Below are 25537 nucleotides of genomic sequence, written 5' to 3' on the forward strand. Positions count from 1 at the left end.
CCAGCATAGAGACACCCACTACTGCTTTCTCACATCTGTATTACCTTACAGTCCTGTGTATACATCTGTAACATCAGCCACAGCTCAGCCAGCATAGAGACACCCACTACTGCTTTCTCACATCTGTAATACCTCACAGTTCTGCGTATACATCTGTAACATCAGCCACAGCTCAGCCAGCATAGAGACGCCCACTACCGCTATCTCACATCCGTAATACCTCACAGTCTTGTGTATACATCTGTAACATCAGCCACAGCTCAGCCAGCATAGAGACACCCACTACTGCTTTCTCACATCTGTAATACCTCACAGTTCTGCGTATACATCTGTAACATCAGCCACAGCTCAGCCAGCATAGAGACGCCCACTACCGCTATCTCACATCCGTAATACCTCAGTCTTGTGTATACATCTGTAACATCAGCCACAGCTCAGCCAGCATAGAGACGCCCACTACCGCTATCTCACATCCGTAATACCTCACAGTCCTGTGTATACATCTGTAAAATCAGTCACAGCTCAGCCAGCATAGAGACACCACTACTGCTTTCTCACATCCATAATACCTCACCGTCTTGTGTATACATCTGTAACATCAGTCACAGCTCAGCCAGCATAGAGACACCCACTACTGCTTTCTCACATCTGTAATACCTCACAGTTCTGCGTATACATCTGTAACATCAGCCACAGCTCAGCCAGCATAGAGACACCCACTACTGCTATCTCACATCTGTAATACCTCACAGTCCTGTGTATACATCTGTAACATCAGCCACAGCACAGCCAGCATAGAGACGCCCACTACCGCTATCTCACATCTGTAATACCTCACAGTCCTGTGTATACATCTGTAACATCAGCCACAGCACAGCCAGCATAGAGACACCCACTACTGCTATCTCACATCTGTAATACCTCACAGTCCTGTGTATAGATCTTTAACATCAGCCACAGCTCAGCCAGCTTAGAGACACCCACTACTGCTGTCTCACATCTGTAATACCTCACAGTCTTGTGTATACATTGGGTACTTCTGAGAACATCGGCTCGTCAGGCACAATTACAGAAGCTCTGACCTGTTTGTGAAATTGCAAGTCTTGTTGCACGCAGTTAGTACTCAGGCTTATTTGGTTAATTTATGTACGCCCATGCAACGGCATTCAAACGGACAGGCACACCTGCGTCTCTTTGACCACTCCCCTGTCACCACCCTCAAATGCTGTCTGCCTGTCACTCACTCTGCAATGGATTCCACGGTGCATCCGTAATCGAAGTGCGACCGCCGCGCACAGTATGCACAGTACGCAACAGTTGGCCGTTCTGCATATGCACCAACGTTCTGCAGAGGCTACCAACCAGCTACTAACAAATATATTATGCCTGGATTAGCCATTATTAATGGCCAGGAATTACTCATCACTCTAAGGGGCCATATTCATCATGATAAAAATGTAATTGGTGATACTTTAGTTTTGAACTTGCTGCGAGTTCATTGTTAAATTCAGACCTATTCATCATTCCTTGATTACTAAAGTGTCACTGCCGAAAAGCTGCTATTTCAGAAATAGCAACTTTTCGGAAGTGATACTTTAGTAATCAAAGAATGATGAATAGGTCTGAATTTAAGAATGAACTCGCACAAGGTGCAGTGTAAAAGGCACCTTCTGATAGGTGTCGGGTGCTGTACGCCATCTCAGGGTGGCGTACAGTAAAAAATTCTATTTCAGAACTTGATGAATTACATAATTCCTACGTCCCCATGCTTTAGTATGGGGACTGTGGAAATTATGGGGGAGAATTGTAACCAGGGGATATCGGTGATATCTCCTTCATTACAGTAATGATAAATGAGCCTGCAGCTTAGGGCCTGATTCAACAATGAACGCAGTTGCTTATACGCACGCAATCAGTCGGTTGTTGCATACTGCGCATGTGTATGCATCGAAGAGCGTGTGCTTGAACTACTCGCTGTAGGGGCGTGCATAAATTAGCCTCTGCGTTACCAGACGCAGCTTGAGGTCTCATAGAGTATACGGAAGTAAGCAATTCCTGAATAAGGTCTGGTCTTCCCTAACTGTCCGATGTTACTCAATGTTACCGATTGTTTATCTATGTTGCCCTAGTATACGGATGTGAGTAAGGGGAAGTGGGCGTCATTATGTCAAGTTGCGATCAAAATGCGAATGCAAACATTTAAATAACACAGCTGATATTAGTAACGCAGTGGCGTGGTGCGTATAAGCAGAATAGCGATACGTAGTTAATCAGGCCCTTCATTTCTAAAAAAAATAGGAGTGAATGTTCATTTTTATCTACTTTTATAGAAATTCAGGGTTGATGAATAGACCCCTAAGGTTCAATTCAATTAGCCGCAAAGGGACCAATTGCCATTGTAACCGAAAAGGAAACGCTGCCAACGGCATCACTCCGAAACGCATGGATTTTTGTTTGCAGGCCCACGGGACAAATATCTGCAGCATTTAGCGGCACTTAGGGGGTCATTCAGACCCGGTCGTAGCGGGTCTCGATCCATAGGGGGCGAGCTGTCGATGTTGATTGACAGCTCACCCCGTTTGGAAGGCGGGCCGGGGGGGTGGCAACCCAAACGGAGGCGTTCCCATGGGAACGCCTACCATTTGGGGGAGGCCCCACTGACATCACTAGTGATGTCAGTGGAGAGCTTCCAGCTCAGACAGAGCCAGAAGCTCTCCGGGGCTTACGACAAGTGAGACCCTACCCTAGGGTCTCGTCGTAAGCCCCGATGGTCGCAATGGTCTCTGACCATCGCGACCATCACCGGAGCGGTCGTTAGAGCTGTGGGTGTTAACCCACTGCCTAACGACCGCAACAGAGGCGGGCGGTCAGGATGCAAGCGGCCGCCCAGTTTCTGAGCGACCGCTTGCATCCTCCGACCGCCTCTGAATGAGGCACTTACCCTCTTAGTGAGGGGACCTGCGGGTAATTAAATTTATGCCGATGAGTAAAAAAAATATAAAGTCGCACATTTTTCAAATAAAGTTTAATTGCATAAAAGGCTTTTCAAAAACGTATAATGCCACAGCTGACCAGCAGACCAGTGGCGTCACAAGTGGCGTGCGAGCCGCACCCTGGTGTCACCCTCCTAGGGGTGACACCAAAGTGCTGACTCCTCCTCAGTGACAGGAGCAGGGTGGTGCACTGTAATTACGTGTAGCACCCAGCTCCTGACACAGTGAGGGAGGCGACACTGCACACAGGCTTGTTCCCGTGGATCAGACCGCCGGAGTGACTAAAACGGGGGTTCAGGACGCGAGGCCACGCCGACTTCCTGCAAGGCCATGCCCCCTGTCAGCGAGGCCACACCCATTTTTGCCGGCATGCTCCATTGCCTGCGAGCTCTACAAGCCTCCCCGCATCGGGTGTCACCATGGGGAGGGACGACACTGCAGCAGACCAATACCCACAGCGCGCTGCAGTCATGCGTAAACTGCGCTTCTCACCAAAACCTCATATACTTACAGCGCTTATCAGAAAATCATGTGAATTGCCATAGTATTGCTGTAATAGTGTGGTGGTTAGTGTTATAGTTGGGATACCAAGTTTGTTACTTGGTAAAGGTCCGCACACACACAACGATTTTTTTGAATGATTTAGCTATAACAACATCGTAATCGTTAAAAAAAATCATTCAGTGTAAAACGATGAACGATTATCGTTCATGTGCGGTCACGTTTGTTGATTGTAGTTTGTAGTTCATTCAGACTGGCCAACTGAACGATTTTAAATATAATGGTGCATACACATGATCAGATTTTTCCTTCAGATATGAACGTTAACGATTTAAAAATCGTTCAGTCGTTCATATCTGAAGGAAAATTGTTCATATCTGACATGCCTGAACGATGGACGATCAACGATGCGCGTTCCCGATGGTCAGATAACGATTTCTGACATCTGATGTGTTTGCAGTCAGACTTGGACGATTCCATTCATTTTAATGCAGTCAAAAATCGTTCAAATCGTTCAAAACTTTGGTAAAATCGTTCAAATCGTTCAAATCGTTTAATTGTTCAATCGTTCATCTGACAAATCTGACAAGTCTGACAAATCTGACCGTGTGTATGCTCCATAAGTCGCAACATTTTTCCTTCAACACACAGAAAATCGTTCATAAAATCGTTCATAAAATCGTTGGTAACAAAATCGTTTATTATGTAAAGTAAAACCAACTACTGTACTTTGTAAAACGATTTTCGTTCACGTTTCCAAGGGAAAAATTGAACGATAATCGTTCATTACTAACATCGTTGTGTGTGTACGCACCTTCAAGGTGCATACACACGTAACAATTTTTGTAACGATTTAACTATAGTGACGTCGTTATCGTTCAATCGTTGAAAAAATCATTCAGTTTCAGAGTTATAACGATGAACGATTATCGTTCATGTGCGTTTTCGTTTGTAGTTCATTCTGACTGACCAACTGAACTATTTTCATTAAGGGAAGTTACAAAAATCATTTGTAGTTCAAAAAATCGTTCATTACACTTTAAAAAATCTGACAGAAAATCGTTCATAAAATCGTTGGTAACAAAATCGTTGTGTGTGTATGCAGCTTTAAGGAGCGCACACACTCGCTCCCTGAGCGATATCATCTAGTTTGTCCCTGGCAGGGTGCGCTCTATGTTGTTCATGACATTGTGCGCACCCGCTATCGTTCAGCGCCGGGCTCTCTCCCCCATTCCCCAACATGCAGCAACCTGACGATATCGTCAGGTTGGCCTGCATGTTTGCCCGATGAACGACAATGACGAACGACCGGCGGGAACACGCATCGTCATTATCATTCATTGTTTTGGTGTAAAAAATGGACGCTGCAGTGAACGACAACGATATCGTTATCGTTCAGTTGTCCACTTTATCGCCCAGTGTGTACACACCTCTAGGGGCAGATGTACTAAGCTCTGGAAAGTGACAAATTGGAGAGTAATAAACTACCAGTTACTTAACTTCTAACTGTCATGTTATAGGCTGTGTTTGAAAAATTAGAGTTAGGAGCTGATTGGTTGGTACTTTATCACTTTTCAATTTATCACTTTCCAGTGCTTAGTACATCTGCCCCTTAGGGAGTTATAATAGTAGTACCAAGAAGAAATATACTTTTTAAACAAAAATATATATATATTTAAAAAAAAAATTCTAATGAGAAGAGATCTTTAGGAATTATAAGACACTGACATAGATCCCTGGAGTTTGTATTGCTAATTGCCGTAATGCAGACTGGTTCTAGAGTATTAGTAGCAGATACTTATAAGACAGACGTCAGCATTGCTCTAATAAATATGTGTTCTCTGGGATAGGTGGTTCATGTATCCTAGCTGTGCTCAATCTTTCTAACCCATGGGCCACAAAGCATATACAGTATTTTATGTTCATGGCAGGAAAGAAATTGTACCGATCCTCTGAGACAATTGGTGCCAGTAAGCAGTCTGTCATACTGCAGACATACTGTATATACTACATACTGTATACTACACAGGTACACTGCATACCCCATACAGGGGCCTGGGCCCCAATCCTGCTGTGGCCTTTGGGCCTGATTCAGAGCCGCTCGTAAGCGGCCGCTCGTTCTTTCTGAGCGATGTTTGCACAACTGCACATGCGTACGGATCGTAATACGCATGTGCGAACCAGTCAGTGCGGCTGAAAATCGTTTGTTCGCTAAATAGCGAGTGCCTGCTATTTTGAGTGATATGAGGAGGCGTATGTGGGTGGTAACAGGGGAAGGTGCTTGAAAACGGGGAGTGGAGATCCGAACGCAGGCGTGCTTAAAGGTCAAAACGGGCGTTTTATGGGTGTGCATAATACAGCAGCGTCATTGACTACGTCACTGGGTTATTTGATAGCCAGAACTGCTCGCAAGATTGCGGTAGGAAAAACCAACCACCAGAATAGCGAGCAGTTCATACGCTGGTTGATGTACTCGATTAATCTAATAAATAGCGGACATGACGTAGGATGCGAGCGGCCAGGGGGCGTAGTTTTCCAAAAAACGACCGCATGTTTTGTTCGCTCGTTCAGACCTAGAGGCGTGAACAGACCGCAAAGCGCGAATGGTTCATTTGAATAGCCACCCCTATTTTCTGAACGAGCGAGCGCAAATAGCGTCCGGCTCTGAATGAGGTCCTAGGTCCCAGCACCAATGGTAAAGGTGCTATTTGCTGAGCCTGAGACAGTTCTACAGCAGCACTTCCGTCCTCTGTTGTTAACGCTGTAGCGGTGTAGCGTGATTGGCCGAAAAGCTCAGCTTTAAATCGCTTAGGGCCTTATTTATCAACAAGTTTTATCATTTACAACAGTGATAAATGTCACTGTGTATGATAATGGTGCTCCAGCCAATCAGCTCCAATCTGGCATTTTTCTAACAGATGATAGTAGGGAGCTGATTGGCTGGAGCACCGTTATCCTTCGCTGATTGTGAATGATAAAACTTGTTGATAAATAAGGCCCTAAGCGATTTAAAGCTGAGCTTTTCGGCACTTGCCCAGCAAGCACAGGGCTGTCTGAGGAGGGCGCTATATGTTACTTAACTGTCCTGCTGCCACCTCGTGACACTTTTGCGCATGCACCATTAGTACAAAATGTGGTTTCATGACGTCTCGCGGATGCGCAGTGCGTTTGCTGGGGAATTCCATGTCGCATCAGTACAAGGTAAGGGGTAGGGAAGAGACTGGCAGAGAAGTGAGTTATCGTAATTTGATACCTCTCAGCGCTAAGACATCCTGCATTGCTGCGCTAATCAGCGACGCAGGATGTCTCAGCGCTGAGAAAAGGGACAGGAGAATACATTTGCTCCGTAATAACCTGATCTACATCTGGTGCTGTCTGATGACTAACATTATAGGTGCTATATGTTGAGCCGTGAATGGATCCAAGTCTATTACACAGAGACGTATTTGGTGCCAACTCTAATATGCAGAACAATATCTGGTGTTCAGTCTAATATACAGAGCCTTATCTGGTGCTCAGTCTAATATACAGAACCTTATCTGGTGCTCAGTCTAATATACAGAGCCTTATCTGGTGCTCAGTCTAATATGCAGAACCTTATCTGGTGCTCAGTCTAATATACAGAACCTTATCTGGTGCTCAGTCTAATATACAGAACCTTATCTGGTGCTCAGTCTAATATACAGAGCCTTATCTGGTGCTCAGTCTAATATACAGAGCCTTATCTGGTGCTCAGTCTAATATACAGAACCTTATCTGGTGCTCAGTCTAATATACAGAGCCTTATCTGGTGCTCAGTCTAATATACAGAGCCTTATCTGGTGCTCAGTCTAATATACAGAGCCTTATCTGGTGCTCAGTCTAATATACAGAACCTTATCTGGTGCTCAGTCTAATATACAGAACCTTATCTGGTGCTCAGTCTAATATGCAGAACCTTATCTGGTGCTCAGTCTAATATGCAGAACCTTATCTGGTGCTCAGTCTAATATACAGAGCCTTATCTGGTGCTCAGTCTAATATACAGAGCCTTATCTGGTGCTCAGTCTAATATACAGAGCCTTATCTGGTGCTCAGTCTAATATACAGAGCCTTATCTGGTGCTCAGTCTAATATACAGAGCCTTATCTGGTGCTCAGTCTAATATACAGAGCCTTATCTGGTGCTCAGTCTAATATACAGAACCATATCTGGTGCTCAGTCTAATATACAGAACCTTATCTGGTGCTCAGTCTAATATACAGAACCTTATCTGGTGCTCAGTCTAATATACAGAACCTTATCTGGTGCTCAGTCTAATATACAGAACCTTATCTGGTGCTCAGTCTAATATACAGAGGCTTATCTGGTGCTCAGTCTAATATACAGAACCTTATCTGGTGCTCAGTCTAATATACAGAACCTTATCTGGTGCTCAGTCTAATATACAGAGCCTTATCTGGTGCTCAGTCTAATATACAGAACCTTATCTGGTGCTCAGTCTAATATACAGAGCCTTATCTGGTGCTCAGTCTAATATACAGAACCTTATCTGGTGCTCAGTCTAATATACAGAGCCTTATCTGGTGCTCAGTCTAATATACAGAACCTTATCTGGTGCTCAGTCTAATATACAGAGCCTTATCTGGTGCTCAGTCTAATATACAGAACCTTATCTGGTGCTCAGTCTAATATACAGAACCTTATCTGGTGCTCAGTCTAATATACAGAGCCTTATCTGGTGCTCATTCTAATATATAGAGGCTTATCTGGTGCTCAGTCTAATATACAGAGCCTTATCTGGTGCTCAATCTAATATACAGAGCCTTATCTGGTGCTCAGTCTAATATACAGAACCTTATCTGGTGCTCAGTCTAATATACAGAACCTTATCTGGTGCTCAGTCTAATATACAGAGCCTTATCTGGTGCTCAGTCTAATATACAGAACCTTATCTGGTGCTCAGTCTAATATACAGAGCCTTATCTGGTGCTCAGTCTAATATACAGAACCTTATCTGGTGCTCAGTCTAATATACAGAGCCTTATCTGGTGCTCAGTCTAATATACAGAACCTTATCTGGTGCTCAGTCTAATATACAGAGCCTTATCTGGTGCTCAGTCTAATATACAGAACCTTATCTGGTGCTCAGTCTAATATACAGAACCTTATCTGGTGCTCAGTCTAATATACAGAGCCTTATCTGGTGCTCAGTCTAATATACAGAGGCTTATCTGGTGCTCAGTCTAATATACAGAACCTTATCTGGTGCTCAGTCTAATATACAGAGCCTTATCTGGTGCTCAGTCTAATATACAGAGCCTTATCTGGTGCTCAGTCTAATATACAGAACCTTATCTGGTGCTCAGTCTAATATACAGAGCCTTATCTGGTGCTCAGTCTAATATACAGAACCTTATCTGGTGCTCAGTCTAATATACAGAGCCTTATCTGGTGCTCAGTCTAATATACAGAGCCTTATCTGGTGCTCAGTCTAATATACAGAGCCATGTAACTGGTTTTCCTCTCTGCTTTATCCTTTTACCGGGTCTGGCTTAGAACAGCTAATGGCTGAGAGCGCTGTTCCCTGTCCCGCACTAAGCTCTGCCAATCAGAGTCCAGTGTAGGACAAGAACATGGGCAGCTATTGGTGAGTAATAGAACTGACTGATGGACAGATGTTGGTGATATTGATGATGATATTTGAAAATCATTATCCTTCTAAGGGCCATATTCAATTAGAGGCAAAAAGTCTGAGGTCGGACTATTCGCCGTCATCGCAGCTTTTCCTGGGGATAAAGTATCGGGCGTGTGCCCGCGTATCCCCGAATTGAATTAGGAATCGGTGAAAACGGGACCCAGCGAAAAGGTAAGTATTGAAAAGTCCTGTCAGTTTTGGGGAAATCAGCCTGTCACCCACAAAAAGATGGTCTGATATGGCTGATCACTATGGGTACCCCCGAATTGGCCTGCTAAAGGTATTTGGGGTTTTTAAAACAGCCGCTACAGGTACTTTAATGCATCTTTAAAGAAGTGGTGAAGAATAGAATTTAGGGCCTGATTCAGACCCACTCGCGAGCGGCTGTCCGCTCGCAAGTGGGTCGATGTTATGCACTGAGCATGCGCACGACGGAGGGAGCTCCGTCGTGCGCATGCGTCAGACGCGACGAGCGAAGGAAAGTCCTTCGCTCGTTGTGTCCGATCAAAGGGGGCGTGCTGTCAATGTTGATTGACAGCACGCCCCCTTTGGTGGGCGTGCCGGGGGCGTGCCTCCCTGACGGGGGCGTTCCCACGGGAACGCCTCCCGTCAGAAGCCGGCCCACTGACATCACTAGTGATGTCAGTGGGAGTGATTTTGGCTCTGATAGAGCCAAAATCACTCCGGAGCTTGCGGTTGAAAACCTCAACCGCAGGCTCCGGCTCGCAATTTCGATGGTCGCGATGGTCTCGACCATCGCGGCCATCACAAAGCACGCTCGTATAGCCTGTGGGTGGTGACCCACAGCTATACGAGCGTCCAGGAGGACGCTCCATGAAAATGGAGCCCGGCCCTCATTCAGAGCGTGCGCTCTGCTCAGAGCGTACAGCTCTGAATGAGGGCCTTAGTTTCTTTTTTTTTTTTAAATAACTAGTCCCATCAAATTTGGGGTACATGAAAATGGGTATATTTTTAAGTCCCTAAAGTGATTTTTTTAAAAATCATTAAAAATCCACCTGTTGCAACCAAGCGCATTCTAAAAAGCACCTGCTGCATACTTAGGGACCCAGCCCCCCCCCCACCCCGTGTCTATTTCGCTAGTTTTTTAGTTTGTCCCCCAACTTTTATTTTATGCCCCCAAAAGAAACCACTTTTTTTTGGGTTGTCCTATCGAACTTTTGAATTTGACACAGATTACTTTAAGGAGACATTCCAAGGGGTGCAGGGTACTTTTTTAAGTCTGCACTCCAAAGCCCCAATTCTGCACTTTTTTTCGCCACCTATTCAGTGGTGAAAACTTATCCCCGGTGTTTGACAGGTGCGAAAAGTGTTTGAAATTGAATATAGGGATAAGTGAAAATGGCAAAAATGATGTCATTGGCTATAAATTATCGCCGATAACCCGTTTTCGCTGCCTAATTGAATACGGCCCTAAATATATTTTTTTAACGAATAGTGGTTTCTGTTGCTTGCATATTGTAATAATTATATTGTTTGTTTTGGATTATGTAGGAATACAGTAGCACAATCACTAACCTGCTCCTGTAGTGGGGAGCAAGCTCAGGCCACTCACTGTAGCGCAGTCTATTGATTAAAAAAAGGGCCGTGAGACTGATCAGCTTAGGTATGCAAAAGTTTGGGAGCTCGGATCACCTCCCTGATGCTCATCAGCCCTTCTGGCAAATTTCGGTTAGCTTGTGGTTCCATCCCCTGCTATTTTCTAACACTTTGTGCACCCCCCAGATATACCTATTGTTATAGAGCAACTACTAATATTCATCTTATTTTTTTTTTAGATGGTTATTTGTGTTTTTTTGACCTCACAAAAGTTTTTAGTTGTCCCAATAACCACATAAATGTTGATGGAAAAAAAACTGTATTATACGAGAATCAAAAAATGGTTCACATCAGTGGCGGCTCCAGAGGTGGGTTTGCAGCGCAGTACAAATTTCAAATAGGGGAGTCACACCAACTGCCACCCCAACTGCTGCCAAACATTGCCGGCCGGTACTCCCTGGCAGTTGGTGTGGCTCCCCGATTTGAATTTTGGACTGTGCTGCAAACCCACCTCTGGAGCTTCCACTGGATCACATGCTATATCTGTAGTGACAATTTTTCTTGTATGACATGTTTTTTTTTAATACTATGCAAAGACCACTAATAATATACACAATTACGCACATACGAGTGTGGTTGCCATGGAAGTTCTGCAGTTTGTAATTTATGCCCAATTTATATCTAAGCTTATGTTGGAGCATTAAATGCAAACTCGTTAGAGGGTGCGGGGGCATAAGTCAGAAGTACTCCTGACCTTTCTGGATGTGATCGGGGATCTTCAGATCTGACCTATATGTGGAGCAGGTATTGGTGGGAAGCTACACATGGCAATGAAAGTGTTAAAGAAAGGAGACACAATATAATTTTCCCTTCTCTACAGCACATTAAGTTTTCTTTGCCTGTAGTTGTCAAATTAACATTTAATTTCGGGCTTCCATGATGATGTAGAATTAGGTCACGGTGCTTTATGCCTTGGTATCTATAATTCACAGCAACAAATCATCTGAGTAAAGCAACTGGCATAACTGTCTGGATGGGAAAACCAATGGGATTGGGGCCAGCAGGCACCTTCATTAGAGGAAATACTATTCATCAAATTGGGGGAGTGGGCCCTTCAGAGTTCTCCACCCGGACCGGACACCTATTCTATACATGTCAAATGGAGTTTGAGGTCAAATGTTTTGTTCTTGTGTCCAAAAACTAAACCCTCACATGATGAATCAACAGGACATTGTTACATGGTATGTCCCCCACCTACTTCCACAAGGTGTCTTTAATTAAGTTAATAGACCACTCATTACACCTCCTCCTCCGTTCGGGGAAGAGGCTGTGCACCCTATTACTATAAAGAGCAAAGCCCCTGACCATCCACGGCCCCCCTACAGTCCCTGCATGGTATACGTGCCCAGTAAGAGGGAGGGGGCGCACCGGAACGATTTTATGTTGCCCCCCCAACATAAAATCGTTCTGATACCACTAATCCCGCCCACAATCACTTCTCTATTGTTTTCTTTTTCCTTTTTTTTGTAATCAAAAGTAAAACTCTTAATGGAAATGATATTTTATTCAGATATCTGCAATCTATAAAAACCTTTTATGTCTACATTGTAAATTGCAACATCTAAAATAAACATGTGTCTACTTATTTGTCTGATAGGTTTACTGATAACATAAAGATACAATGTAAGATGCTTTTAGTGACATAAGAGCAGAGTATGAAATGTAATCATCACTGTAGGGCTGATCTCTAAGATATAAGGACATTTCATCCAGATTTCTGAGGTAGTCTCTGCCCGTTCTACCACTTACTGCAGCCAGAAACCCATTAACAAAAGCCATCCCAGGTAACATTTACATTCATTGCTGTGTGTAAAAGCTTCCTGCGGCCCTTTGCCGAACCACTATCTGCAACCTGCACGCTACAAAGGAAGCTTAATACACTTCTAATGAGTAGAGTTATCCTTACCAGCTCTATAGGTATAAACGCCCTTATTATGGTAAATCAGAGGTGGATGTCCTTTTTCATCCATCACCTTATAACAGGTCACTACAGCACAGATGGCTTCCAGGGGCTTTTATAGAAATGATTTACAATGAAAAAGATTCAGAGAACTTCGTCAAAGCAGACACTATACCCACATTATATTGTATGTATATTACATGCATGCATTGGAGTCACTAACTGACTTAAATAAAACGGTTATGTTTATGTCTGTTTGTTTAAAACCAGTGTGGGGTGGGGGGGGGGGGGAGAGAGGGGAGGGGCAGGGGGAGAGAGAGAGTGGAGGGGGGGGAGAGAGAGGGGAGGGGTGGGAGAGAGGGGAGGGGCAGGGGGGGAGAGAGAGGGGAGGGGCAGGGGGAGAGAGAGAGGGGTGGGGCAGGGGGAGAGAGAGAGAAGTATCCACCTCGCAGCGGGACATACTTAACACCAGAGCAATTCATCATTGCTGTGTTACTGACCTTTCCCCAGTTGCCGTTTCTACGCATGAGGTCACACATGTGCAAAGCCACCGGGGAGGTAGTGAGGAGGCTGCGGACGGATCCGCTCGGATTCCTCTTCGCATCCCGGAACTCCTTCCCATAGGAAGAAATGGGCCTACGAGAATAAGCGCCATCTGAAGATGGCGCTTGTTCTCACAGGCAAACTCCGAAAGCCGAACGTTTGCTGAATATTAGGTGGTCCTATTCAGACCCCTCATGATGAATCGCCTGGTAACGTAAATATGTGGAAACTAGCCTTTTCGCATGGTTAATGGGCCATTTATTATATGATGAACAGGCCCCTAAGTCTTTTACTGCTTGGGATAGCGGACAGGAGTAGTGAAACGTCAGCGAGAAATATTTTATCTTATTCTTAGGTTTTCTCTTTCTTTTATTGTTTGTTCTTTATGATTTTATGCCTATATGTTAGTTTTGATGCTGCCGGATGTTTTATAATTGTTATACTTGGCTACATACTGACTCTGTTATAGTGAAAACAACTTTTATTATAGTAATACGTTTGTCCAGGACAGATCAGTAATGTATTATGTGGGACCACATCATGTATGGCTGCACCCATTTGTGAGTGGGTCTAGCATGTGAGATGCACCCACTCACAGGAGCATGGCATAGCACCCAGCAGCTGGAACTAAAGTAGTCACTACTGTATTAGGATGGCGGGACAGTCCCATAATAGCTGAATTTCTTGTCAGGCTGTATATAGATGCTAAAATGTAACACACAAATTAAAGTGCTTCTACTTTACTTTGTACATCTCTCATGTAAATAACACAAACAATCTATTTTCTATCATAGAGATAGATGTATGAAGGACTTAATTTTTACATAACATCAGGTCGTCTTATACACACACATTCCGCAGCACATATCCATTCCTAACCCACTGCTCCATGCTCCTTCTTCACTATCTACCCCTCTGTGTCGCCCCTGTCTGTCTGCCCTTCCCCTTTAGAATGTAAGCTCTCACGAGCAGGGCCCTCATCCTCACGTGCTTCTCCTCCCCCTACTTATAGTATAATTTACTCCTAACTCCCTACAATGGCACCTACCACCTGGTTGCTCATGTCCTGCTGCTTGTGTTTTGCAGCTGAGTTTATAACCTTGTCCTTGTCCTGCATTGTTTTGTATTACTATTAACTGTTTTTCTTGTGTGCTCATTTATGTACTGTGTAAGGCGCTGCGGAACCTTTGTGGCGCCATATAAATAAAGGATAATAATAATAATAATAATATTATAAAAATGCCATTTATAAATAAATGATTATTTTTTTAAAACCTTTTTGAGTTATTCTTATGTTATAAACATCTGGTTATTTATTCTGAGGTTACGTTATTAATCTGTGTCATCCTTGTGGCTTCACCTAAAAATATGCATGGGCTCTCCCTTAGACGGGTGAGCAAGGGAATGCCTAGTTACAGATGGGTGAGTAAGGGAATGCCTAGTTACAGGTGGGTGAGTAAGGGAATGCCTAGTTACAGATGGGTGAGATATGGAATGCCGAGTTACAGATGGGTGAGATATGGAATGCCTAGTTACAGATGGGTGAGATATGGAATGCCTAGTTACAGACGGGTGAGTAAGGGAATGCTTAGTTACAGATGGGTAAGATATGGAATGCCTAATTACAGATGGGTGAGTAAGGGAATGCCTAGTTCAGATGGGTTAGTAAGGGAATGCCTAGTTACAGATGGGTGAGTAAGGGAATGCTTAGTTACAGATGGATAAGATATGGAATGCCTAGTTACAGATGAGTGAGTAAGGGAATGCCTAGTTACAGATGGGTGAGATATGGAATGCCTAGCTACAGATGGGTGAGATATGGAATGCCTAGATACAGATGGGTGAGATATGGAATGCCTAGTTACAGATGGGTGAGATATGGAATGCCTAGTTACAGATGGGTGAGATAAGGAATGCCTAGTTACAGATGGGTGAGGTAAGGAATGCCTAGTTACAGATGGGTAAGATATGGAATACCTAGTTACAGATGGGTGAGATATGGAATGCCTAGTTACATATGGGTGAGATATGGAATGCCTAGTTACATATGGGTAAGATATGGAATGCCTAGTTACATATGGGTGAGATATGGGATGCCTAGTTACAGATGGGTTAGTAAGGGAATGCCTAGTTACAGACGGGTGACATATGGAATGCCTAGTTACATATGGGTGAGATATGGAATGCCTAGTTACAGATGGGTTAGAAAGGGAATGCCTAGTTATAGACGTGTGAGATATGGAATGCCTAGTTACAGATGGGTGAGTAAGGGAATGCCTAGTTACAGATGGGTGAGTAAGGGAATGCCTAGTTACATATGGGTCAGATATGGAATGCCAAGTTACATATGGGTGAGATATGGAATGCATAGTTACATATGGGTGAGATATGGGATGCCTAGTTACAGATGGGTTAGTAAGGGAATGCCTAGTTACAGACGGGTGACATATGGAGTGCCTAGTTACATATGGGTGAGATATGGAATGCCTAGTTACAGATGGGTTAGTAAGGGAATGCCTAGTTACAGACGTGTGAGATATGGAATGCCTAGTTACAGACGGGTGAGTAAGGGAATGCCTAGTTACAGATGGGTGAGTAATGGAATGCCTAGTTACAGATGGGTGAGATATGGAATGCCTAGTTACAGATGGGTTAGTAAGGGATTGCCTAGTTACAGATGGATGAGATATGGAATGCTTAGGGAAGTGACTCACCACTATACAAGTGATCCCCAGAATTATTGGCACCCCTCAAGAAAGTCAGCAAAAACCACCATATATAATGATCCTATAGGAAATGCTGCAACTGGTAGATCCAGATAATTCTGCTTACGAGGATAAAATGCACAAGTTGACATTAACCAGAACCCATCTGTCAATATGCATGTTCAAATGAGGTCAGCGTTTAGCCTAATTAAAGCTCAAGGACATTAATAATTGCATTTAGTCTTCATTTTAAATAGAGCTGAGATATGTTCTTCATTACTGTTACTGTAAATGTCAGGGATGCAATTGGGCTCTGCACGCTGTATATAGACATTTATAACTAATGATAATGCTGATATTTTACCGCAAACACTGGAGATTGTTCACAAGGAGCTTTCTATCTGCCCGACAAAGGCCCTCATTCAGAGCCGTACGCTCTGAGCAGAGCGCACGCTCTGAATGAGGGCCGCCCTCCATAAAATGGAGCGTCCTCCTGGACGCTCGTATAGCTGTGGGTCACCACCCACAGCCTATACCAGTGTGCAGTTTGTTGGCCGCGATGGTCGTGACCATCGCGACCATCGAAACTGCGAGCCGGAGCCTGCGGTTGAGGTTTTCAACCGCAAGCTCCGTAGTGATTTTGGCTCTATCAGAGCCAAAATCACTCCCACTGACATCACTAGTGATGTCAGTGGGCCGGCTTCTGACGGGAGGCGTTCCCATGGGAACGCCCCCGCCAGGGAGGCACGCCCCCGGCACGCCCACCAAAGGGGGCGTGCTGTCAGTCAACATCGACAGCACGCCCCCTTTGATCAGACACAACGAGCGAAGGACTTTCGTCGCGTCTGGCGCATGCGCACGACGGAGCTCCCTCCGTCGTGCGCATGCTCAGTGCAGAACATCAACCCACTTGCGAATGGACAGCCGCTCGCGAGTGGGTCTGAATCAGGCCCAAAATGTCTTTTCATTGGTGCTTCTGTATTGTCTACCCGGACAGACCATGGTGTACGCCTACAATGGGCAAGCGCAGAGGGCGTGGTGATTTGATTTGCATTATAACGCAGATGGTTGCAGCCCACGATGACAGATCACATTGTACAGATGTGTCCTCATGCACTGTGACTCACGTCGTGCCTACTAGCCCCTCTCTGTGCGCCAGATCTTGTGCTGTTTTGCATAATTAAAACAACTTAATGCAGAAAAACGCCATTACTAACATATACTGACCACTGGGGCTTGCGGCATTTGTACATCTGTGTGTGACTGAGTCTGAACGTGCGTAAAGGGCCTCAATGCGAGCAGTAGCGGCTTTTCCTCACGCCGAGTTCTGCTTAATCTGCGAATTTGTACGTGACATCCCAGCATCTCTGGTACACCATAAGGGGCTTTTCACTGTGTCTACGATGTGACTAAGGTGCAAAATTCACGCTGTATGACGTAAAGACGCTCAGTGTATGAGGACATATCTCTAGTGCAGCATCAGCCCAACTTACGCAGGATCCGATCAAATCTAAACTTTGCACTACTCTAAAATAAGAGGTTCATAAATGTACCCCATACTGTACTTCACTGGGAATTTACATTATTTATTTTACTAGCTTATTGTAAACTTTTCTCTATCTATCTATCTATCTATCTATCTATCTATGTCATATCTATCTATCTATCTATCTCATGTCTATCTATCTATCTATCTATCTATCTATCTATCTATGTCATATCTATCTATCTATGTAATATCTATCTATCTATCTCATATCTATCTATATCATATCTATCTATATCATATCTATCTCTTATCTATCTATCTCATATCTATCTGTCTCATATCTATCTATATCATATCTATCTCATATCTATCTGTCTCATGTCTATCTATCTATCTATCTATCTATCTATCTATCTATCTATCTATCTATCTATCTATCTATGAGGTTCATAAATGTATCTACCCCATACCGTACTTCACTGGGAATTTACATTATTTATTTTACTAGCTTATTGTAAACTTTTCTCTATCTATCTATCTATCTATCTATCTATCTATCTATCTATCTATCTATCTATCTATGTCATATCTATCTATCTCATATCTATCAATCTCATGTCTATCTATCTATCTATCTATCTATCTATCTATCTATCTATCTATCTATCTATCTATCTATCTATCTATCTATCTATGAGGTTCATAAATGTATCTACCCCATACTGTACTTCACTGGGAATTTACATTATTTATTTTACTAGCTTATTGTAAACTTTTCTCTATCTATCTATCTATCTATCTCATATCTATCTATCTATTTCATATCTATCTATCTATCTATCTATCTCATATCTATCTATATCATATCTATCTCATATCTATCTGTCTCATATCTATCTCATATCTATCTGTCTCATATCTATCTATCTATCTATCTATCTATCTATCTATCTATCTATCTATCTATCTATCTATCTATGAGGTTCATACATGTATCTACCCCATACTGTACTTTGGGAATTTACATTATTTATTTTACTAGCTTATTGTAAACTTTTATCTATCTATCTATCTATCTATCTATCTATCTATCTATCTATCTATCTATCTATGTCATGTCTGTCTGTCTGTCTATTTTTCTTTGCTTTATTTGGTAATTATGAATTTACCAACACATTGGTTTTCAATTGAAAAGTTGTTTCTGGTTTAAAAATAACAAAAGTGAATTCACAAAAAAATCAGCATATTTTGTGTATGTATCGATGACTATATTAGAGCGATGTGTATAGTAAATTCTCCTGTTATGGAACAGTTTTGACAGGACTGAAGATGTGCATCATAGACTATCATAGGGAGCGTAGTCTGCTTGCACAGGCGTTTTCTCTGTAAGCGCAGTGCGGGCTCTTCCTATACAGCGAGGGTGTAAATCATGTATAATGCGGCTCCTGTATTGTCATAAACAGAATCTAAATATTTGCAGCCAATTGAACTTTTATTTTATTTTCTAGCAGTGATGAAAGGAAAGCTGGTTACTGAATCCGGGATACTGTTCTGGCCGGTTACGGATACATTGTCCATGTCCTGTATTTTATATTTTAGCAGTGATAAAAGGAAAGCTGGTTACTGAATCCGGGATACTGTTCTGGCCGGTTACGGATACATTGTCCATGTCCTGTATTTTATTTTCTAGCAGTGATGAAAGGAAAGCTGGTTACTGAATCCGGGATACTGTTCTGGCCGGTTACGGATACATTGTCCATGTCCTGTATTTTATATGTAAAATTTGATTTTCCTGCAATCTGATGATATGACTGACACTTTCTCTGCCCGCAGGGAGGAGAGCATTGCTACTACCACGGTGCCATCAGGGGCCTCAAGAACTCAAGAGTGGCTCTTTCCACGTGTAATGGTTTACAGTAAGAGTTCCTACTTTCTTTCATATATACTGTGTGTGTATACTGTGTAAATGTACATGAGTGTATAGCCCTAGTGCACGTATTACACAGAGCGCCGATATGCAGGATCGGAGAATTTCTGATGAATGCTTCATTGCAGGATTATAGATCCATCAAAGCCATATTGATACAGCTGACCGTGGGCCTCATTTAGAGATGGACGCTGTAGCACAGCCGATGCGTGTTTGTACTCAGCGGCGGTGCTACAATATGCAAAGGCCGCAGAAGGCGTCTCGTGCAATAGGCGCCTCCTGCTGGCTTCCGTGATCCGCTGCGGCATCGGATCACTTGCGTGACCATCGGACATCTGAGTAACCCGCAGGTTACTTAGGATGTGCGGTGTAATCACACTGCAGAGGACGGGAAATCTGTATCAGAAAACGCAGTCCCTGTCTTTGGCACGCCTTGGAAACGGATGCGACACCCCCCCTCCCCACGCGCGTTTTCAGCCCATAGCCGCTCTTTTCAGCAGCATGTCATGGAGGGCACTGCGAATGTCGCACATATGCGCCAATCACCAAACATTACTATTGTACGGAACCATTGGGTTTGCGTACAGCTCTGAATCGGGCTCTGTGTCATTATATAAATATAATACACAATTGGGATAATGAAAGTATAAACCACTGTATAAACCGCGTGTCCTGGGGTTATCACGACGGAAACCTGTGTATTGTCAGGAATTGCGCTGTAATTGTTGCATGTGTTAGACGTCACATAGAATATCTGGGACTTGTATAAAAACTTTCAGTCTACATCCTAATAAGCCTCCTCTGTGATCGCACCTGTTCTTATAATTTACCGTACTGTAGGCGCGTTATCGCGAGATTTAGTCATAATGTCGGCATTGACATTGCAGATTGTTGACATGTGAAATGTCGACATTCTGCAAGGGTCGGCAGCAGAAGTTTATGCTGGGTACACACTTCACGATATGTACCCAGCGCAATGTGGGGCCGGCGTCAGCAAGTGCATACACACTTGCTGTTGCCGGGAGCGACGGCGCAACAGTGGGGGCCATGCTGCATTCTTCAGCATGGCCCCCGTTGACTATGTTGCTGACAACGCGCGGGAGGGACTGTAGCGGGTACACACTGCCATATGTGGACGATAGCTTTATATTAGGTTGCTGGTGGGTAGTTTAGGGTTAGGCACTAAGGGGAGAATTAGGCTGTGGGATGGAAGGTTAGGGTTAGGCAATAGGTGGGGCGTTAGGCACTAGGGGGGGGGTTAGGCTATGGTAGGGGAGGGTTAGAATTAGGCACTATGGAGAGGGTTAGGCTGCAGATGGGGAGGATTAGAGATAGGCTATGGGAGGGGAGGGTTGTGGAGGGTTTGGGTTAGGCACTAGGGGGAGGGTTAGGGTTAGGCTGCGGGAGGGGTGCGTTAGGATTAGGCACTAGGGGCCGGGTTAGGCTATGGGAGGGGTGTGTTAGGAGGATTAGGCACTAGGGGGAGGGTTAGGATTAGGCACTAGTGGGAGGGTTAGGCTGCAGGAAGGGAGGTTAGGGTATGAATATGGGAGGGGAGGTTAGGATTAGGCACTAGGGGCCGGGTTAGGTTGTGTCAGGGGTGATTAGGGTTAGGCTGGGGGAGGGGAGGATTAGAGTTAGGCTATGAAAGGAAGGGTTAGGCTATGGGAGGGGTGTGTTAGGATTAGGCACTAGGGGAAGGTTAGGATTAGGCACTAGGGGAGGTTTAGGCTGTGGGAGGGCAGATTAGGATTAGGAACTGGGGTGAGGGTTAGAATTAGGCACTAGTGGGAGGGTTAGGGTTAGGCTGCAGGAGGGGAGGTTTGGGTGTGAATATGGGAGGGGAGATTAGGATTAGGAACTGGGGTGAGGGTTAGAATTAGGCACTAGTGGGAGGGTTAGAGTTAACCTATTGGAGGGCAGGTCAGGATCAGGCACTAGGGGAGGGTTAGGCTGCGGGAGCTGGGAGTCTGGGGGTGGAGCCTATGTGATGATATGTCGCGCAGGGAGGTCTTGTGAAGCCCTTCACTCCTGGGAACGACTTAAGGAGAATGAAGAGGTTCTCCCGAGTGGGGAGAGGGGAGGCGGGGTGCTGGCCCAGCAGGGTATGGTTGTCTGGGAGGACGGCCGCTGGCAGCCTGTGACTTGAGACAGTTGTTTTCCGGTCAATGCTGTCTGTCTCCTGTGGGCCTATTTTCATTGGGGGGCCTGGAGCTGCAGCTCCACCCGCCCCATAGTTAATCCAGCCCTGCGGAAGGAGCAGTGATTTTCAGATCAGCTGCCTCCACACCGAAGCAATATTGAATTGCTCTGGTGAACTTGTACCCACTGCTGTGACCCCCGATGATTGGACTCCTATGTCTTTTTCTATTGGAATTGTGTGTATCAATCCCCGGAATCTCGCACAATCCAGACCTTTAAACTTCCTCTATTGCTGGTCAACTTATTCTTTTTTCACAGTTCCGACTGTCTCTCGACATATACTGCGCATAAAGACGTTCTGTACGACTGGCATAACACCTCAGCTGTATTTATTGTGATAGCTTATGTCCTGAAATTTTCTTTGGAGAATCTAGGATCCTCTGTTAAACCGCCCCTGCCGACATATGTTAGCCTTAGGCTAGGGCAGCGAAAACCCTTAAAACTATTGTGGTGAAGCAGGTCCAGATGCCGCCCAGATATATTACAATTTGCCGAACAGGGAGAGTGTTAACTCGCCTCTCCAGCGAATCGTACTCTCCCTATTCCGACATGTGACCGGCGCTTGCAATGAATCTGTGAATCTGCTGTTTATAGAAAAAAAGAAAAAAAAAAACTTTATTATTTATTTTTTGCATGTACAATCCCTGGCTGTCTGAGTCTACAGCCCGGGACAGTGCTGTGTGGTGCGGAAGCGACATCTGTTGAATAGCTGTAGTTGTCGGAACGGCCAGTGCAGCTTCAGTGCCATTCGTACATTGCCACACCGCCCTATCTAGGAATAGTGCCCATGTCATTGTGATCACTTCCCCTACATTTTTACATGCAGGGAAGCGGTAACTGCAGCACATATGTAACGTGCGCAGTTACCGATTTCACAACTATCGCCCCTTCATACATCTCCCCCTCAGTTCCTGTGCACACTGCATGGTGGCTTAGCACTCAGTTCCTGTGCACACTGCATGGTGGCTTAGCACTCAGTTCCTGTGCACACTACATGGTGGCTTAGCACTCAGGGTCTCATTCAGACCCGCTCGTGAGCGCAGGACGCTTGCAATTGGGTCGATGGTACCCAAATATGCATGCGCACGACGGAGGCTGCTCCGTCGTGCACATGTGCTAGACCCGGCGAGCGACGGGGAAGCCGTCGCTCGGGGTCTCGCACCAAAGGGGGCGTGCTGTCGATAGTGAGTGACAGCACGCCCCCTTTGGCGGGCATGCCGAGGCGTGGCTGCCCAGACGGAGGCGTTCCCATGGGAACGCCTACCGTCTGGGACTGGCCCCACTGACATCACTAGTGATGTCAGTGGGAGTGATAGAGCCAAAATCACTCCAGGGCTTACGGCAGCGAGACCCTACCGCATGGTCTCGTCGCAAGCCCGATGGTTACGATGGTTTTGACCATCGCGACCATCATCATGGACGCTCGCATAAGCTGTGGGTGGTAACCCACAGCTATGCGAGCGTCCATGAGGACGCACCAAAAAACCCCTAAAAAACGCCCTGATTCAGAGCGGGCGCTCGTTTAGAGCGTCCGGCTCTGAATCAGGCCCTCAGTTCCTATGCACACTACACTGGAACTAGTCTAGATGAGGACTGCATGGCTCTATAACACAGGTTCTCAAACTCGGTCCTCAGGACTCAAAACAGTGCATGTTTTCCTGGCCTCCTCACAGGATCGCTAGTGAAATAATTAGCTCCACCAGTGGATCTTTTAAAATATGTCAGTGAGAAACGAATACACCTGTGCACCTGCCAGGAGACCGGGACAATGTGACCTGCGTGGGGTCCTGAGGACCGAGTTTGGGAACCTCTGCTCTATAGAACCAGGTTCCAATACATCACATAACAGCAAATGAATTGGTTCTATATTTAGTGCCATAACACTGTACGTCTGCCTGTATCTCTGTACGCATCGTCATTAGGTGGATAAATATAATAACACCAGCAGAATGGAATGAGACAAAACTCGTTCTCAATTAATAAGCATTCGCAGATAAACAGAGTAATTGATTGAAGTGTACAGTTACAGCAACGTCAAAGCTATTAGTGGGAGCCGACCTCAGAACTCAAGCTGATAAATTATTTACAGGGCCGTGTTTCATGCTTCCTTGTGCAATAATACAGCTTTAAGAGCAGCCTCCTTGTGCTGTGTAGGGCAGGCTGAGAGGGCACTTTGCTAGTCTGACAACCTTCGCACTCTTAGACAATTGTTACTAATGCAGCCTTTTCGCTCCTGCACAGAGAGCGCCAGGCGTCCAGCTGATTCCATCCCTTGCTGCAGAATACAGACTGATGCACCGAACCAACCCATTGGTCTCCCCAGCGCACATGACGGTGTACCGACCTCCACCCTGCACTTCTCAGTAGCCTCTGCAAACTAATGGGGAGGGATTGACGTAAAGGGGGCGTACATTACTCAAATGAAACTTGCACGTAAAAATAGCGCATTTTGCACATATGTACAGCTCACAACAGGAACCATTTTATAAGATAGATTTATCGCTCTTGGGTGTGCGGTTGCTCAGTGATATATGCAAGCCCTGTATGTACGTGCGTGCGTACATCAGAATGCGACCGCACACCTAATGCTAGTATATCTAGTGTATAATACAAATAAACAACTTTGCGGAGAGATATAACTGAAAAGCACAGAAAGAAGTCAGACATCTGTATATAATAAGATGCGCACGTAAACGACAGCCGTGTGACTGTTACAAGTGTTGCGTTTGCTTTAATTCGGTATAATGTTTAATTTATAAGACGGTCTCACGGTCTCTCTCTTCTCTCTTCCAGCGGAATGTTTGACGACGACACCCATACTTATACCATATATCCGGTGGACATAACTCACCACGCTGTAAGTAATGCAGATTAACCGATTTATTCACAAAGCATTTGGGTACAGGGTATGATTCAGATTTTGAAAAAAGTGAGAGAGGGCAAGTAACGCAACTCAGTACCTGCACAAACCATGTTGCAATGCAGGGGGTGCAAATACATACATTTTATTTTGCATGCGGGGTAAATACCGGCTGCTTCTGCATGTAGCCCACACATACTGCACTCCTCCCAAACTACATCTCTCTAAACATTGTACATCTGCCCCCCTGCAGTGCAACATGGTGTTACCAAGATGCATAGTTACTTACTATAACTTACTCTATTCCCAAATCCGAATGAGGCCCACTGACAAAAACACAACAGAATAATCTTAACTTACGTGACACATTATTCTCTATACCATGATACAATGTGGAGTTTTATAATAATGCATTAACACATTACTTAAGTGAGAATTCCATCCAAAACTGAGAAGTTGGATTTGGGTGGAATATAATTGACCCCTTCGTGTTAGTTTGCACATTACTAACTGGGATAGTTTTGAGTCTTTGTGTTGCGTTGATTTTTACAGGAACAACTCTTGTATTTTTAAAACCCAGGTGAGCACATTTGGTAGGAGGTGTAATATGGGAGCATATTGGATGAGGACTATTTTTGTTTGAGGTGCCTTACATAGGGATGATGAGCCTATCACAGAAAATACATGCAATTAGCACAATTCCCGAAAATCGCCAGGAAATATACTGAACAGTCCTCCAGAGTATGGAGATCCTACATACGTTTTCCAAGGTTCCGTGCAGTTTTACGGAGGCAATGCATTTTTTTTTATGTTTTTAATTCTTCCCTTTTTTTCTACAATGCTTTACTTATTTTTTTTTTAGTTTAATAAAGTGAAGTCCCTTGTATCTCCAATGCTAATTACATAATCGCAAGGAGAATATAAGCAGCACTATAGTGGTGTAAATTAATCACAGATACAGTACATACAAGTAAAATACCTTATTTATTAAAAAAATATAAAACATATTCTATTAATCAACCTATAATCATAAGCATCCTGTACAAAAACGTATTTGTAATCATACAGTGTACAGAAGAATTACATCGACCAATATGTATAACAATCTCTGTGCAAATATATG

At 44.4% G+C, this 25537-nt stretch overlaps 1 protein-coding gene across 1 annotated transcript in view; it reads left to right on the forward strand.

Moving 5' to 3' along the window:
• Nucleotides 1–25537, forward strand: part of LOC148502694 (disintegrin and metalloproteinase domain-containing protein 23-like) — a gene marked incomplete at its 3' end in the record, with an annotated part of 152838 nt that overhangs the window by 101695 nt on the left and 25606 nt on the right. The window contains exons 5-6 of the mRNA XM_088449486.1: nucleotides 19259–19341; nucleotides 24348–24411. Of these exons, the coding sequence (XP_088305612.1) occupies nucleotides 19259–19341; nucleotides 24348–24411 (147 nt within the window). The remainder of the gene's footprint in view (nucleotides 1–19258; nucleotides 19342–24347; nucleotides 24412–25537) is intronic.

This window comes from Taudactylus pleione, unplaced genomic scaffold, assembly GCF_031769625.1.
Source record: "Taudactylus pleione unplaced genomic scaffold, aTauple2 ptg000486l, whole genome shotgun sequence".
In the NCBI taxonomy this organism is placed as follows: domain Eukaryota; kingdom Metazoa; phylum Chordata; class Amphibia; order Anura; family Myobatrachidae; genus Taudactylus; species Taudactylus pleione.